We start from the raw sequence: 17,502 nt of genomic DNA on the forward strand, positions 1-17,502 counted from the left end.
TATACTTTTGTCAAATTAAAGTCTATGGAGGGTTCTTGAGACATAAAGAGGACGCCAGAGCTCTGAGTCACTCTGGTCACGTGTGTGCATGTGTGTGTGTGTGTGCGCGCGCCTACTTTCTCAAAGGACATTATGTAGTCACAGTTTGCTGCCAATGGAGAATTGAAATAATTTTAGGTAAAGAGAACTAGGAGTGTGGATGCTAGGACTACCATGTTATTATTATGGGACATGATTGTAGACAGAAGACAGCCATTTGGTTATTAACCATGAGCTCAAGCGTGGTGGTCGCCAGAGAGGACTCGGCTGTTGAACCAGGAAAATAAGCGAAATGAAAGGGCAAATTTCAGAACTGAATCAGAGAGGCCGTAACACTCTCTTTTTACTATTACTAGTGTTTAGTTGGCCAATGAGAGGCCATGTTGGATAATATTATGGGAAGAAGAATGAAGGTTTTGGAAATCTTATGCATTTTCTTTGCATTTTCAGTAAATCTTTTTGTTAAGATTTCTTGAGTATTTACAGCTGATCATTAGTGGGAAATATACAGGCGTAAAGGTCACTCCCAGTGGTTCCCCCCAGAATCTGAAAGATAGAGTGGAAATGTGGCTTCCCTTCTGACCTGTCAAAGTGGGTGCCAAAAGGGGAAGAGAGTGCACCCAAGTCCAAGAAGAGAAAGAGTCTAGAGTTGGTGCCATTCATCTACTGTATATTAATTGAGGGTGTCCTTGATTGTTAGAGTGTACGAAGAAAACAAAATTCCTGTTGCAAAAAATTCGTGGCTGCTTGCAAAAATGAATAATATGGAAATCTGTTTTGTGTGATAATACATGTCCAACCCCGACTGAATTGCTTTTCAGCTCCGGGAGGGGGGAAGGAAAAAGGGAGGGAGACAACATGAATCATGTAACTCCAGAAAACTTATGTTGAAAATTGTTATTAAAATGAAATAAAAATAAAAATTTTTTAAACAATTTGTGGCATGCCTTGGCCAAAAGTAGCACACGGACATGTTGTCAATCTGCATGGTTGGAGGGCATTCCAGACCCAGGTCCACTGAAGTATGAGAGCATCAGGAATTTCTTAGATTTGAGCAATTCTGATTTTAATCCTTTTTTTAATTGAAAAAATATTTTCCATGTTTATATATTTCATTTTCTTCCTCTCCCCTTTCCCCTCCCCTCTCCTGGATCCAATAAGCACTTCCATTGGGTTGTACAAATATTATCTGATTTTAATTCTTATGAGGTTTTTGGAAACCTTTGATTCTTCCTTGAATTATTTTTGATTCTGATGTTGTTTCATTGAAAAGCTTCTGCATGAACAAAATTGATGTATCTAGGACCATGATGGTGAACCTATGACACACGTGTTAGCACTGACATGTGTAGCCATTTTTGATGACACATATGGTCTCAGAACCACCGGGGGAGCCAAGCACCTGCCTGCAGCTATGGTCCTGGCCATGCCCTGGTCCAATCTAGGGGGAGGGCTGCTCCACTTGCTGGCCATTGGGGTTTGGGGGGAAGGGGGCGAGTGGCAGGTGGCCCACTCCAAGCAGCTGGGGTTCCTGGGGCTCCCATGGGGGCAGGGTAGGAGGAGCTCACAGGCAGGCAGGCTATTGGGCAGCAGCTGCTGCTCTCAAGGTGCCCCCAGGGCCAGCCAGCTAGGGAGGGGCCATGTGAGGCTGGGCCAGGGAAGACTGGGTGGGGCTCTGGTCCATGTGCAATGGAGGAGTGCCTGGAACCAATTACCAGACACTTTCAGCACCCTGAAAAATATAGCAATGGCTTCACTCACAATTTTTCCATCTATGCACTTTTGTGACACTTTATTTTCAGTGTTAAATAATATCAAAACCAATAAAAGAAATAGATTGACAGATGAAGTTAGTAGCACTTGCTTGGGTTTGAAGTATACCAAATACCAACCTTCAATTGAAGATTTAGTCAATGAAATTCAGCAACAAAAAAGTCATTAATAGGCAAGTTGGTTAAAGAATTCCCCTCCCCCTCCCTTAGCTTAGTTCATGACACCCTACACAACTTAAATAATATCAAGACCAACAAAAGAAACCAACTGATAGATGAACAAAGAAGTCACTAAGCAGGTAAGTTAAATAATTCGTTTTTGGTTTATTAAATACAGTTGTATGTTACAATTATACATTTTTGTTATTTAAACTATAAATATCACAAAATTATTTTTTTCTTGAAGTGACTCACCACCTGAGTTATATTCGGGTTTGTTTTGTTTTGTTTTTGGTGAATTTTGACACACCAAACTCAAAAGGTTGCCCATTACTGATCTAGGATTAAAAAGAGAAACTCTCATTCATGGGGGAAATGCCAATCAACTATTTCTAAGGGATACACAAGATACATAGGTCCTTTTGGTAGCAGCTAGGTGGCACCACATGGCATAGAGCACAAGGTCTAGAGATGGAAAGACCTGAGTTCAAATCTAGCCTGATACTTGCTAGTTTTGAAACTCTGAGCAATTCACTTAACCTCTGTCTGCCTCAGTTTCTTCAACTGCAAGATGGAGGTAATAATAGCACCTGCCTTCCAGGATTATTATAAGGATCAAATGAGACAATATTTATAAAGTGCTTAGCACAATGCCTGACCCATGGGAAATACTTTCAATCTTGTTTCTTCTTTTTCCTTTCCCTCTTTAGGAGGAAGAACTGAGTTGGTTTTTTTCCTTTTCTTTGTATCACCCAAACTTAGCACAGTGCCTGGCATGTAGTAAGCTTTTGCCAAATGTTTGTTGACTGACTGCCATAGGAGAAAGTAATTTTGTTTAGAATTTCATCCCAGATTTCTCTTAATCCCTAATTAATTTTTAACAGATCTTTTATTCAGTTTATATTTATTTAGAATATTTAGATTTTATTTAGAATGTTTTTCATATTTAGAAATTACTTTTTTAATATTTAGAGTATTTAGAAATTATGTTTTTCAGATTCTTCTGTTACCCAGAGCCAGGCTGCCCTTTAGCCTTTCAATCTGCCAACTCCTGAGAAGTCCAATTAGATTTTGAACCAAACAGGCCTGGGGATAAGAGGTCCTGGATTCAAATCTAATCTCAGACACTTCCTAGCTATGTGACCCTGGGCAAGTCCCTTAACTCTCATTGCATAGTCCTTACCACTCTTCTGCCCCGGGACCAGTATTGATTCCAAGATGGTAAGGAAGTGTATATATAAATAAAAGTGTATTTAGTTGAGGTGACTTTCTTATGCTAAAGAAGGGCTGAACCCCAGAGTAGTTGTTTTGGAAGATTGAGAAGCCAGATTTCCAAGGATCAGCAGTTCCAGGAATGTCTCCTATGTCCCTAGGCCAGTGTTCCCTCTCCTGAGCAAATGAGTAACATAGCCTGGAGGGGCAGAGGAGACAGTTGGTCCCAGCCTGAGAGTCCTGGCAAAATCTCTCATGAATAATTTATTTAGTGTTCCAGTCCCAGAAGCACAGGACCTTGGCATCAGAGAGTTAGAGGGCCCTGGGGGGCATCCAGGGCAATGGAGATACCATCTGAGAGGAGGTATTAATGAGTATTTGTGAAGTGCCTACTATGTGCTATGTCACCCTCGAGGGGCACACAATCTAATTAAGGAGACAGCAAACCTGCTACAATCATGGATGTTGTTGTTTTTGTTGTTTAGTGGTTTTTAGCCCAGGCCAGCTCTCTGTGTTGCCATCTGGGATGTCCGTGGCAGAGATACTGGAGTGGCTTGCCATTTTCTTCTCTGGCTTATTTGACAGATAAAACAGGGTTCCATAACTTGACCAGGGTCACACAGCTAGGGAAGATCTGTATCCAGTCATTCTAGTTATTATTCATGTAGAAATGAGCTAAAGAGGGAATAAATTGGAGATAATCAACCCAAGAAAGGTTCTAGACTGAAGAGGGATTGGGGAAGGCTTCCTGGGACTCTTAAGGAAGTCAGGGAAGCCAGGAAGGCGGCAGAGATGAAGAGGAAGCGAGTTCCAGACCCGGCGGACAGCCAGGGAATGGAGAACAAAGGTGAGCAGCTCCCCTTTGCTCCTCCAGGATGGTTTCATGTCACTCTTGGCTCCAATCACAAAGACGAACGACTAGGCTCCTTCGAGATCCCGTCAAATGTTGGAGGAAACAGTTACTTTGGACAATCTGAAGCGATTGAAGTCCGGATCTGAAGCACAGGGCTGTGTTTGTGTGCGTGTATCGGCCTGGTTCTATCTTTCTCCGGTCCACAAGGCTCTCTCGGAGTTTATACGGTGTGTGCCTTTCCCTGTGGAAGGAGACACAGACCGTGTGCGGCTCTGCCTGTTTACTCCAGCATCCTCCGCAGCTGGGGCACCATTCACGTGAGCTCAAACAACTCCAAATTCAGCTTAGTGCGAGTCACAGATGGCTCTCAGGACTCCTTAGCTGAAGAGGTACTCCCAGCGGTTAAGAGGCTGTCAGTTTACACTCTAGTGTGGACGGGATTAGCGGCTGTCCGCCCCTGCCGTCAGCTGTGGCTTGGCATTTCTCTAAGAGCCCTTAACACAAGTGGAGAAGAGGAAGAATACCTCAGACGGAAGATGTGCCGGCCCTCTCCCAAAGAAAAGGCTCCTTGTTTATTACACGGGACAAAAGCCGGCTGTAATTGACCGACATCAGTGTGGTACCAGCCTTTAACAGAGGGCAGGTGTCAGGACCCCGGAATCCGCAGTAGAGACTAGGTGATAACAGGCAGACGGAGGAAAAGAAAAAGCCAAATCGTGTGGCCTTGGGATGCTTTGCCGACAGCTCTAAGGAGTCAAAGTGTGGCAGTGAGAGAAACAGACAATCTTTCAGCTGTGTAGACTGAAACTTGCCAGTAAGAACACATTTTTCTTAGCAGAGTAGCCAATCAGACCAAAGTTTCCAGCTTGTTTAAAGCAGAGAAAGAAAATGAAAGTGAAGAGGACAGGAAAGAAGCTTTTACCATGAACATCAAGAGGTTCCATTTTTTTTAAAATCATGTTCAAAATTGTGGTATCTGTTGATTATGGAATACTATTGTGCTGAAAGGAGTAATGAACTGGAGGGACTCCATGTGAGCTGAAACGACCTCCAGGAGCTGATGCAGAGCGAGAGGAGCAGAAACAGGAGAGCAATGTACACAGACTGATACACTATGGCACAATTGAATGTAATGGACTGCTCTGCTAGTAGCAATGCAATGACCCAGGACAATCCAGAGGAATTTATGAGAAAGATTGTATCCACATCCAAAGAAAGAACTGTGGGAACAGAAACACAGAAGAAAAACAATTGCTTGATCACATGGTTGGGGATGTTGACTCTAAACGATCACCCTAATGTAAATATTAATAATATGGAAATAGATCTTTATCAATGACACATCTAAAACCCACTGGAATTGCGCTTTGACTGGGGGGGGGGAGGGAAAGAATATGATTCTTGTAACCAAGTAATAATGTTCTAAATTGACTAAATAAAAATTTCAAAACAAACAAATAAATAAATCATATTCAGGATCCAAGAAAGCTGAGTAAAGGCAGGCAGGAACTCAACTGAGCTCTTCCAAATTCCCCTCCAAACAACTTTCAAATAACACCTCAAGGGGATTGCTAGGTGGCTCAGTGGGTTGAGAGTCAGGCTTGGAGCTAGAAGGTCCTAGGTTCAAATCTGACCTCAAACACTTCCTAAGTGTGTGACTCTGGGCAAGTCACTTAACCCCAACTGCCTAGTCTTTACTACTCTTCTGCCTTGGAACATTGGTGTTCCAGTGTCTTTGGAAGGACAGGGTTTAAAGAAAAATAACAACTCAAAATGAATTCTGGGATGGCAGAACTAACAAAAGGACAGGCAGGGGAAACAATTTTCTAGTCCAAAACAACTTAGGTCAACAGAAAAGGTTGGTCAGTGCTTTCCAATGCAGATCTTGTCCAGGTCTTAGTGACCACTAAATCAGCATCAGAGCCTCTGGGGCTCTCAACCCACAGATCACAAGCGGGATGGACAACTGGTCAGAAGGAGATTATAGAGAACTCTGCTGGCACTGGGTGCCAGAGCTCTTGAAATAACCCATAAATAGTTCCAGGACACAGTCCTGGGGCAAGGAGGAGGCAAGAATTCTAGATATGAGAGGATCAGGTTTCCTGGTCTCTGGAAGTCAGAGAGAGCAACAGCAGGTAATATGACAAGATGCAATAGTTCTGAGGATGCTGTGGAAAGTAGAACAGATGTCAAGAAGATAGCTGGAATAGAATGTGTACAGTTAGCCTGAAGGAGTGTTTTAACTAGCATTATCTACCTCCTTTAGTTTCTGATCTCCTTTCCTACTGAGCTAGCATTATCCTCTGACCAGTGCAGTGTTAAATTGAGACCATTGGGTGGGATAGCCTGGATAGTAACGCCCAGTAGTTGGAGCAGGCTGTGGCTCCCGAAAAATGATAATTGTTTACTGACTCGATTATTTACATCTCTAAACTCGTTCACGCCCTTTGCAGGATCTAAAACTTCTATCCTGTTCCTATCTTCTCTCCTTGCAACCTCTCGAGGGCCGGGAGGTTGTAATTTCTTTTTGAAAAAAAAAAAAAAACCTCTCATCTACTATCTCAGAATCAATTCTAAGTGTTGGTTCCAAGGCAGAAGAATGGTACGTGCTAGGCAATTGAGGTTAGGTGACTTGGCCAGAGTCACAGAGCTAGGAAGTGTCTCCTGCTTGTCATTTCTTAATGATTCTGTTTGTCATCACTTACAGAACAAGTTTCTAATAAAGTGGAAGAGAAGTAGTCAAAGAAACTGGTTTGACCCAGTGGAATTGATTGTCAGCTCTGGGAGGTGGGAGGGAAGAGAGGAGGGAAAGAAAATGAATCATGTAAACATGAAAAAATATTTTAAAAGAAAAAAAAAGAAACTGGTTTGACTTGAGGGACTCTATCTATGCTGCTTGGTTGTGGATCTGACTCACAAAAAAGCTGTAACTACTCCCTGTGAGGAAGAAGCCACCTAACAGAAGTTGATACTCAGTAGCAACATAGCTTAACATCAATCCATTTGAGGAGCAGCAGGTGGCAGTAACAGTCCGAGAAAAGGATCAAATGGGAGACATAATTGTACAGGTTATAACACTAGATGTCTGAATTATGGCGTCTACAAGTGTTTCTTTTTGCACCACTGGCACTGTAATCTGTATAAGACTGCCTTTATATATATATATATACATATATATATATATATATATATATATATATATATATATATATATATATATATATATATATATATATATATATATATATATACTCTGGGCCAGGCTTAGGCTGGGGAATAGAATTTTAGGATATTTTTTCTTTTTGTGTGAACAAAATTAAGATGGCTAGAATAAGAAAGGCAATTGTTAATTTGGTAAAAAATAATTTCATCAATGACCTTTAATAAGATCAATTATCTAAGAGATATAGGTCATTGTTACAAATATACAGGTCCTAGAGCCATTTGGGGAAGTATATTAAAAAGCTTCATTTTAGTACATTTGAAAATATTTTTAATTCATGTTTTTCACCAAAGTCCTTTCCAAAATCCTTGCAAAAGTCCCCCAGGTAATAGGATTAGGACCCCAAAAAAGATTTTTCTTAGGGAAATGATTAAGATAATAATGCTACTTATCTTTTTTTAATTCTTACCTTCCATCATGGAATCAATACCATATATTAGTTCCAAGACAGAAGCATGGTAAGGGTTAGGCAATGAGGATTAAATGACTTACCCAGGGTCACGCAGTTGGGAAGTTTCTGATTTAAACCCAGGGCCTTCTGTCTCTAGACCTGGCTCTCAATCCACTGAGCCACCTAACTGCCTTGCTTTCCAATATTTTAACAAAGAGTGACACTTGTCTCAGTTTATAATCATTGCCTCTCTGTCCACCTGAAGTGATTGGTGCCATGATCCACCTTTCTCCATTGGGATATGGAGAATAATGATACTGTCAAAGGAAGAAGGCTTCTTTGTTTACTTCTAGAATGGTCCACAGAGAAACCAGATGGTAGCTTGATTATTCAACAATTCTAGAATGTTAATCCAAACTGTATTTTTTTATATTGTGATCTTTATATTGTTCAAAATCCCAACAAATTTTACCCAAAATTGTCATAAGAGTCATGTCTAGGGGGATGAGGGAACTATGCCATTTTGGAATTCTCTCCAAGTTAAAAATAATTATATATTAGATTACTATTAAATTGAGTCAAATTATTTCTGGCAGACTTGCATGGAAAGATGCAAAGTACAATACTAGTATTAATATTTTTGACACAATTACTAATGAGCAAGAGGTCAGAGGACAAAGATTTCTTTTTTTCTTTATTTATTTAGAATATTTTTCCCTGGTTAGATGATTCATTATGTTACAAGGGAATCACTTTAAAAGACTGATATATATTAATTTAAGGTCGCCAAGGAATTCAGCTATGTAATTCCTAAATGAAAACTCAAGTCAGCCGTCAGCCTTTTTTGGAGTTTAATTACAATAGGAGGAAGAAAGGAATTAGAGATAGAGAGAGAGAAAAGGGAGAGAAGGGAATAGGGCTTAAATACCCCTTCTGTTTAGGCTGGGCCAAAAGGCCCAAGCCCTTAGATAGCTGGGGCAAAGAAAGGAGATCAGTCCCTATTACTCACGTGACCAAAATGGAGAAACAGTCTCAGAGGCCCCCACCTTCAGCTTCCTTCAGAGCAAGCTTCTCAGAGTACACTGCCACCACTCCCGACCAACTCCTCAACCCTCCCCGAGTCTCTAGACCCCCCCATCTTTAAGGAAACCATCCAAGTTGCCTCCCCTCAGTTCTCACATCTACCAATCACTGCCCATCAATTTCCCTGTGCCAATGGAGGCTCTAGCTTAACCCAGGACTGCCCAGAGGCTTTGCACATGTCTGTTGAAGGTCATATTTTCAAATGATTAAATCTTTGCTCCTTTGCTACAGCCCTTTCTAAATCCTGTTAACCTGAGTAGGGTAGAGATTGGGATAATTAAATTTTGATCTAGGCTGCAGCCCTTACTCAATCCTGTTAGGACTGAATAGGGTGGAGATTGATTCCAAGTATCTCCATTGTATCAATTCTAAAATCAATCACGACTCAAAGAAATTCCTGTTCTATGCTTAAGCATAGGTCAAAGTCCTTTCCATTGTTCAGCAAAAGGTTTCTGTCCTAAAGTAATCTTAAGAAGGGAAGAGAAGGAACCTCCCATGCCAATGGGGTTCCCATTCCAATAGACTATCAGTAAGAAATTTTCCAAGTATGAAATATCCCAATGGTGAAATTTCCAACATTTATAAGTCTAAGGAATTTTGAGGTTTACAATTATTCTGCCCCTCCCTCTTTACTCCCCCCTCCCGGAGCTGACAAGCAATTCCACTGTTTTATACAAAACTTATTTCCATGTTATTCATATTTGCAGTGATCTTTTCCCATCAAAACCCTAACCATAATCATATAGAACTACATGATCGATCATATGTTCTTCTTCTGCTAAATAAAGATTTCTTAAATGAATCATTGCACCATGTAAATCATCAGCATTTCTATATATTTCCCAAAAAAATCAGTAGCAGGAGTTAGAAAGAGAAACTCCTTTTAAAATCACTCTAAACAATATAAAATACTTAGGAATTTATCTGCCAAGTCAAACCTAGGAACTGTATGAACACAACTACAAAACACTCTCCACACAATTAAAACTAGATCTAAATAACTGGAAAGACATTAATTGCTCACAGGCAGGATGAGCTAATATAGTAAAAATGACCATCCTACTCAAATTAATCTACTTATTCAGTGCCATATGCATTGAACTACCAAAAAGCTTTTTATAGAATTAGAAAAAATTATAACAAAGTTTTAGAAGAACAAAAGATCAAGGATATCCAGGGAAATAATGAAAAAACATGTGAAGGAAGGTGGCCTTGCAGTCCCAGATCTCAAACTATACTATAAAGCAGTGGTCATCAAAACAATTTGGTACTGGCTAAGAGACAGAAAGGAGGATCAGTGGAACAGACTTGGGGTAAATGACCTCAGCAAGACAGTCTATGATAAGCCCAAAGATCCCAGCTTTGGGGACAAAAATCCACTATTTGACAAAAACTGCTGGGAAAATTGGAAAACAATATAGGGAAAATTAGATCTGGATCAACATCTTACACCCTAAACCAAGATAAATTCAAAATGGGTAAATGACTTATATATAAAGAGTGAAATAATAAATAAATTAAGTGAACATAGAATGGCATACCTATCAGATCTGTGGGAAAGGAAAGAATTTAAGCCCAAGCAAGAGATAGAGAATATTACAAAATGTAAAATGAACGACTTTGATTATATCAAATTAAAAAGGTTTTGTACAAACAAAACCAATGCAAACAAAATTAGAAGAAAAGCAAAAACTGGGAGAACATTGTTATAACAAAACTCTCCAACAAAGGTTTAATTTCCCAAATATATAAGAAACTAAGTCAAATTTACAAAAAAATGAAACTATTCCTCAATAGACAAATGGTCAAGGGATATGAATAGGCAGTTTTCATATCGTGAAATCAAAACTATCAATAAGCACATGAAAAGTGTTCTAAGTCTCTCCTGATCAGAGAAATGCAAATTAAAACTACTCTGAGGTACCACCTCACATCTAGCAGATTGGTTAATATGGCAACAAAGGAAAGAGATAAATGTTGGAGGGGATGTGACAAAATTGGGACACTAACACACTGCTGGTAGAGTTTTGAATTGGTCCAACCATTCTGGAGGATAATTTGGAATTATTCACAAAGGAATTTAAAAGACTGTCTGTCCTTTGATCCAGCCATAGCACTGCTGGGTTTGTACCCTCCAAAGAGATAATAAGGAAAAAGACTTGTACAAAAATATTTATAGCTGCACTCTTTGTGGTGACAAAACAATGGAAAATGAGGGTGTTTTCATTGATTGGGGAATGGCTGAACAAATTGTGGTATCTGATAGTGCTGGAATACTATTGTGCTGAAAGAAATAGTGAACTGGAGGAATTCCATGTGAACTGGAAAGACTTCCAGGAACTGATGCAGAATGAAAGGAGCAGAACCAGGAGAACATTGTACACAGAAATGGATACATTGTCGCATAATCAAATGTAACTGACTTTGCTACTAGCAGCAATGCAATGAATGACCCAGGACAATCTCAAGGAATTTATTATTATTATTTTTAAAACCCTTACCTTCCATCTTGGAGTCAATACTGTGTATTGGCTCCAAGGCAGAAGAATGGTCAGGGCTAGGCAATGGGGGTCAAGTGACTTGCCCAGGGTCACACAGCTGGGAAGTGTCTGAGGCCAGATTTGAAACCAGGACCTCTAGGTCTCTAGACCTGGCTCTCAATCCACTGAGCTACTCAGCTGTCCCCCCTCCCAAGGAACTTATGAGAAAAAACACTATCCACATCCAGAGAAAGAACTGTGGGAGCAGAAATGCAGAAGACAATCACAAGACTGATCATATAGTTTGATAGGGATGTGATTAGGGTTATGATGTTAAAAGATCACTCTACTGCAACATGGAAACAGCATTTGAATAGATACATGTATAACCCAGTGGAACTCCTTGTCAGCTCTGGGAGGGGGGGAGGTAAGGGGGGAATCATAAATCATGTAACCATGGGAAATTATTCTAATTTTTTAAATTTAAAAGAATCATTGCAAATTATACATAACTATATGAAAAATTGCTTCAAATCATTAATAAAAAGAAAAGTATGTACCAAAACATTTAGGAAGTTCCCTCGTACCCAGAAAGTTTGTAAAGGCTACAAAAGATGAAACTAGTTCATGTTGAAGGGGCTGTAGGAAGACAAACACACATGGGCTATAAGTGGAGAGAGAGAGAGAGAGAGAGAGAGAGAGAGAGAGAGAGAGAGAGAGAGAGAGAGGTGAACCTACTCAACTTAAAGATCAATTCCATTGTTAAATGTGAAGTCAAACAGAAGGAAAAGCCCCAAATTCGCCCAAATGTTCATAGCAGCACTTTTGTGGTGATCTAGAATAAGAAACAAGGTAAAGTGCATCAGAATGGCCAGACAAAGAGTTATATAGGAATGTGCCAAGACGAAGGATGAAAATGAAAAAATGCAAGAAAAATAAGACTTACATGAATTGATGCAAAATGGAATAAGCAGAACCAGGAATGCAATAGACACAATGACTATAGCAATGTAAAGGGAAAGAACAAAGAAACAAAACTGAACACTGTATCATTACAGTGACTAATTTTTTTAAACCCTCACCTCTGTCTTAGAATCAATACTGTGTAGTGGTTCCAAGGCAAAAGAGTGGTAAGGGCTAGGCAATGGGGGTCAAGTGACTTGCCCAGGGTCACCCAGCTAGGAAGTGTCTGAGGACAGATTTGAACCCAGGACCTCCCATCTCTAGGCCTGGCTCTCAATCCACTGAACTACCCAGCTACCCCCTACAGTGACCAATTTTTGCTCCCTAGAAGAGTTTATGGTAGGCTTGCATAGAAGGATATAGATTTATAAGTAAATATGATTCTAAAACACAAAGAATCAATTAAAATTTTATTTTTTTAAAAAGGTGGGGACCACGTAGGATGCAGACAATCCTTTGACCAGTCAATCCCTCTAATTCCATCAACAATGAGAAGTTAACTCTTGGTGCCTCAATTTCTTCATCTGTAAATGACAAAAAAATGGACTTTGAGCGTTGCCTTTTTGAGCAACGATGGAGTATGGATTCTTTTGTTATCAAATTAGTTTTATTATGCCATGATACTATAGCTATGCTAAAAGGTTGCCACGCTAAGCATTCATCACAACATTTGCACCGCACAGTCAAGCAACAGTCAAAAAATCAGAAAACTTAAAAGGAAAATATCTCATAACAACAGAATTTCCTGACAAAAGTAAAAACTGAAGCACTTAACGAAAGGCGCTTTCCCCAGAGGCTCATTAATTAGCCAAGGAAGGAAAGCTGTGCACTGACAGTCCATAAAGTCCTCGTTGAGTATAGCAGCCAACGAATGGGATCCAGCATCTTTTGGCTCCACTAAAACCACTTATTTCTTCATGGATTGATATCAGAGTCTGGCAGCATATATCTATGTGAAGAGATACTTGCAAAGATGAAATATGTGAAATTTCATTACAGGGCAGTATTAACAGATAAACATCGGTGATAGATTTTGTTTTTGGCCCCCACCTTCTGTCTTGGAATCAATACTGTGCATTGGCTCTAAGGCAGAAGAATGGTCAGGGCTAGGCAATGGGGGTCAAACGACTTGCCCAGGGTCACACAGCTGGGAAGTGTCTAAGGACAAATTTGAACCCAGGACCTTCCATCTTTAGGCCTAGCTCTCCATCCACTGAGCTACCCAGCTAATAGATTTTGATGATAGGAAGCACTCACTTTGTCCCCTACCCAAGAGAAATGTTGTGTTCCCCCATAAAAAAATTCCATTCTTCTCATTGGTCAACCTGATTTAGCACCCAAAAGTACTCAATTGTTAGTCTTGTATTTTGAATTTAATTAATTAAAAAATGGTTCCATAAAGGCCTCCCTACTATCCTTGATCTTGTTTCTTGGCCCACAAAGCTTGCAGACAAAGCTTGCTGACCTCTGGACCTCGCATCTCTAATGCTCCTTGTAGCTCTGGTAACATCCTTTTAACTAATCCTTGTGCGGCAGTTTGGAGTTCCTTCATCCTCCTGGTTGCCCTCCAACTTAGGGTATCATAAACTTTCTCCCCTAACATCAGTGGCTAGAATGAGCTGGAGTTAGTTGCAGGCCATCCTGGATGTTGGCTGGAGGTCCCTCTCCCCCAAATGGACCTCCTCTTTGTTGGCTAAGACCAATGGCTGGTCCTTTTACTTGGTGCAGCCAATGGTGGCGAGTATCCTATGAATGCCCCTCCTCTGCTTCCTGCCCTCCCCCCCATTATGAAGCCACTTCCCTCCCCCTCCCCCAAAGCCAGAGAATCTTCTTTGTTGTAGGGATCTATTGGAGCTGGACTCTGGGGATGGCCTTGTCTTCATTTCTCAGCTTGGTGGCAAGTATAAAATCAAATGGGTCCCGACTCGAAGGTGGCCAACACTGATAGATGCTCAGATATTGGTGGGATTCTGGGAATGGTTGACAGCAAGGTCCTGGACTTCCCTCTGACCAGGTAGCAGTAGCTCTGGTCCTGTCGCCAGCACCAGAAAGACTCTTAAGAGGCATAAATGTCTGGATATGGCATCCCTTGGGCCCTCGGTCCTAGTCGGGGCTTATTAGTTGATGAATGAAGAAATGGTGGCCGTGGGAGTGGGAAGCCAAGGTGTCTCCAAGCCGGTTGAGTTCCACCAATAGGGAAGGACTCTCAGAAGCCAAGTGTTCCCTAAATCCTCTAGTGGGGAAGAGAGGAGAATTCTCCTGGAGCCTCAGTGGCTGGCCGTGGACCAGTTCATGCACACTCTTTGGGGAAATGTCTTTGTATCCCCGGTGTTTGGCCCAGAACCTGACAAGGAGGAATTGAGATCGGCTCTTCTTCGGGTGATTGGTTCCTTCTCAGAAATGAGTTTTTAGAAATCTGTTGAGAACCTTTTCATATCACCTTCTTTAACAAAGCAGTGCCTTCTCCCTCCCTTAGTCATCTTGGTTGAGAAAAAGAGACAGAATTGAAACCAGAAAGCCTCAGTTCAGCAAAATGATCCGCCACAGCCATGACCCCCCCCCCCCATTGCTGCCTACAGGGAGCCATTTCTGACCCTAATCAAAAAGCTCCCAAACCTCTTTGCTCTCTTCCTGGGAAAACAAGTCCATAGTAGGGAGGAGAATTCTAGAGTACGAGGACCTGTGTTCTCGAGCCAGCCTACTTCCCACCTCCAGGTCGAGGACAAAAGTGGAATCAAGGGGCCCGTGAACCATTCCTCACTCTATGATATACTGAGTGACCTTGGAAGGGAGCTTGTTCGAGCATTATGATCCCCATTTTACAGATGAGGGCCAGAGAAGTAGAGATTTGCCTGGGAATGCACAGCTAGTCGAGGTCCGAGCTTGAAGATGAGTCCTGACCAAGAGACCTTCTCCTTCTGCCATGGGATTCAGGAGAATAAAAAACAATATAGAGGCACGGACCCTAGGAGCTCATTGATTTAGAAAACTCCCTCCACTGACAGGCAGACATTGAACTCTGCAGCTTACAGACTGAGAGAGTGGCTTGGGACACTGAGAGGTTCACAGCTCTTACCAGGGTCACCCAGCCAGGATGGGGCAGAGGCAGGACTTGAATTCAGGTCTTCTTGGCTCCAAAACTGGCTGTCTCTCCACTGTGTTGTGCTGCTGCTTGTATGTGAGGAGTCCTTCAGAACTGGCTGGCTGGGAGAGGGAGTGGGGAGAGTGGAAGGACTCTAATGGTCCCAAGGGCTAACCGAATCTACACAGGGTATCCATCCCTCTGACTGGCTTTGACCTGATCCCCAGAATGTCAGAGTTGGAAGGGACCACAGAGATGAGCTAGCCCAGCCCCCTCAATTTTCAGGTGAGTAAACCAAGGCCCCGAGGAGTGAAGCGAGCTTCCTCACACGTCTTTGGCAGTGGCCCCAGTCCTCCAAGTCCAATTCCTCCGCCTGGGACGCCTCTTGAGGACCACTAATTTAAAGGCGCATCCCAGGAGAATGGATACCAGCCTGTCCTCCGTTAGGGTCTCTGGTGTTCGGTTTTCCCCAGGTGAGACCAATAGAGACGTGCTCACGTATACAGATCTTCTCCAAGAAGCAGGGGAGTTTGGGACATTTCAGAGGAGGCTGGTGGCCCTCACCTTTCTCCCCAATACACTGAGTGCTTATTTTATGTTTGTTCGAGTATTTGTGCTTAGGCAAGTGCCTCATTACTGCAACACCAGTTGGCTTTTGGCCATCCGACCCAACTTGACCATTTCGGAGCTGTTCACTCTGACCCTACCCAAGAAGGCCGACGGGTCCTTTGAACAATGTCTAATGTACTCGCCTGTCCAGTGGGACTTTGACTCTATCGTCAAGTATGGCCTGAACGAGACCCAGCCCTGCCAAAATGGCTGGATTTACATTAACAAGCAGGAGCTGACCACAGTGAATGAGGTTTGCCGTCTCCTCATTTCCCCTTAGCCCATCCCACATGTGGATTGTCTTTAGGACAGCTTCCAAGATGCCCCCTCGCTTTAGAGAGGAGCCAGTTCTAGTCCAGGGAATACCAGAGCTTCTCCACTGATATTGCCCAGGGAGGAGCAGGACTTGAACTCAGGTTCCTTCCTGCCCTTCCATTCCATGAAGTCTTGAGGAGTAGTTGACCAGGTGGGAAGCAAGAAGTGGTTGAGGGTTCAGGTGAGGTGGCCCCCACAAACCCAATTAGATAGGTTCCCCAAGTCTGAGCATTTGCAGGGGAAAGCCTCGAAGGCCACTGCTTGGGACTCCAGGGTAAGAGATTGCAACCTGGAAGGGACTTCAAAGGACAGATAGCCCAACCCCCTCATTTTATAGAGACAGAAACAGAGACTCAGAGAAATTAAATGAGCTATTCAACAAGCTCATGTGGATAGTAAGGGACAGAGGCAGCATTTGAACCCAAGACTTCTGACTGAGTGTGGTCTGTCTGCTGTCTTTGCCATGATCTGAATCTCTGCCTCCCATTAACGTCAGATTAAAGTCTCCTGGACAGCAGAACATGGAATGAAAAAACCAAATACAAATGTTGTCTCCTCCTTTCCAGTTTAACCTGGTCTGTGACAAAGCCTCAGAACGCTTCATCTCGATGAGTTCTTTTGTGATTGGCCTTTTGTTTGGATCCTTGATCACTGGGACCTTGTGTGACAGGTAAGCTGGGGGGATGGGGGAGACAGAGTCTTGGGGCTGGGCCAAAGGAGTCCAAGAGTGACCCCGACTCTTGTTCTTCTTCACGAAGGCTTCATTTCTGCCCCCTCTCAGGCCAGCATCTGATTGACAGAAAGGAGGCCACTGGGACATTCTGGGACAACCTTGAGGTCGAACAAAAAGACCTTTGATCAGGTGCCCCTAGAAGGCTCCAGGTAGCCCCTGGACCCCTGGGATTCCCCTCCCAAACTGGGGCTCCTGGGGCAGATTCTCAGAGGTATGGGATGATCCGTGGAATGCTGGGGCAGAGGATTCATTGCTAGCTTCAGCCAGTGGTCAAACCCTGAAATGCTCTGATGGAAGGAGATGGAATGGAAGCTTCCCAGAGCCACAACTAGCCATTTGGAAACCCAGGCAAAATGGCGGGGAAAGATGATGAGGGGGAAAGAGGATCATTTGGGTGACTCTAGGGAGGGAGTGGAGACACTGCCAGATTTCTAGGTCTGGTGCTGAGGGAGAGGAGGAAGCACAGCCCAGGTTGGGGCTATTGTCTTCTAAATTTCCTCCCCTGCCCCACTTCTGCCTAGTGGCGATGAACTGCTCCGATTAGGGAAGAGGACAAGAGAGAGGACCAAGTCATAGTCATAGTTACTG

At 42.5% G+C, this 17,502-nt stretch overlaps 1 protein-coding gene and 1 long non-coding RNA gene across 6 annotated transcripts in view; one reads left to right on the plus strand and one right to left on the minus strand.

The window, feature by feature from the left end:
* Positions 1-12,570: 12,570 nt before the first annotated feature.
* LOC103094125 (uncharacterized) lies at positions 12,571-13,952 on the minus strand. Its single transcript, XR_008913313.1, has 2 exons — positions 13,433-13,952; positions 12,571-13,124 (listed from the first exon to the last, which is right to left on the minus strand). It is a non-coding gene; the product is annotated as an uncharacterized LOC103094125 (long non-coding RNA).
* A 102-nt stretch (positions 13,953-14,054) lies between these two features.
* LOC100009994 (solute carrier family 22 member 14) overlaps positions 14,055-17,502 on the plus strand; it is a 29,953-nt gene continuing 26,505 nt past the window's right edge. For 2 of the 5 annotated variants that reach the window (XM_016424617.2, XM_056804212.1), the window contains exons 1-3: positions 14,055-14,189; positions 15,543-16,119; positions 16,748-16,851. In XM_016424617.2, the coding sequence (XP_016280103.1) occupies positions 15,679-16,119; positions 16,748-16,851 (545 nt within the window). In that variant the 5' untranslated portion in view covers positions 14,055-14,189; positions 15,543-15,678. The remainder of the gene's footprint in view (positions 14,190-15,542; positions 16,120-16,747; positions 16,852-17,502) is intronic. The other 3 variants (XM_056804211.1, XM_056804214.1, XM_056804213.1) reach the window with 3 other exon arrangements.

This window comes from Monodelphis domestica, chromosome 7 (genome assembly GCF_027887165.1).
Source record: "Monodelphis domestica isolate mMonDom1 chromosome 7, mMonDom1.pri, whole genome shotgun sequence".
Lineage (NCBI taxonomy): Eukaryota > Metazoa > Chordata > Mammalia > Didelphimorphia > Didelphidae > Monodelphis > Monodelphis domestica.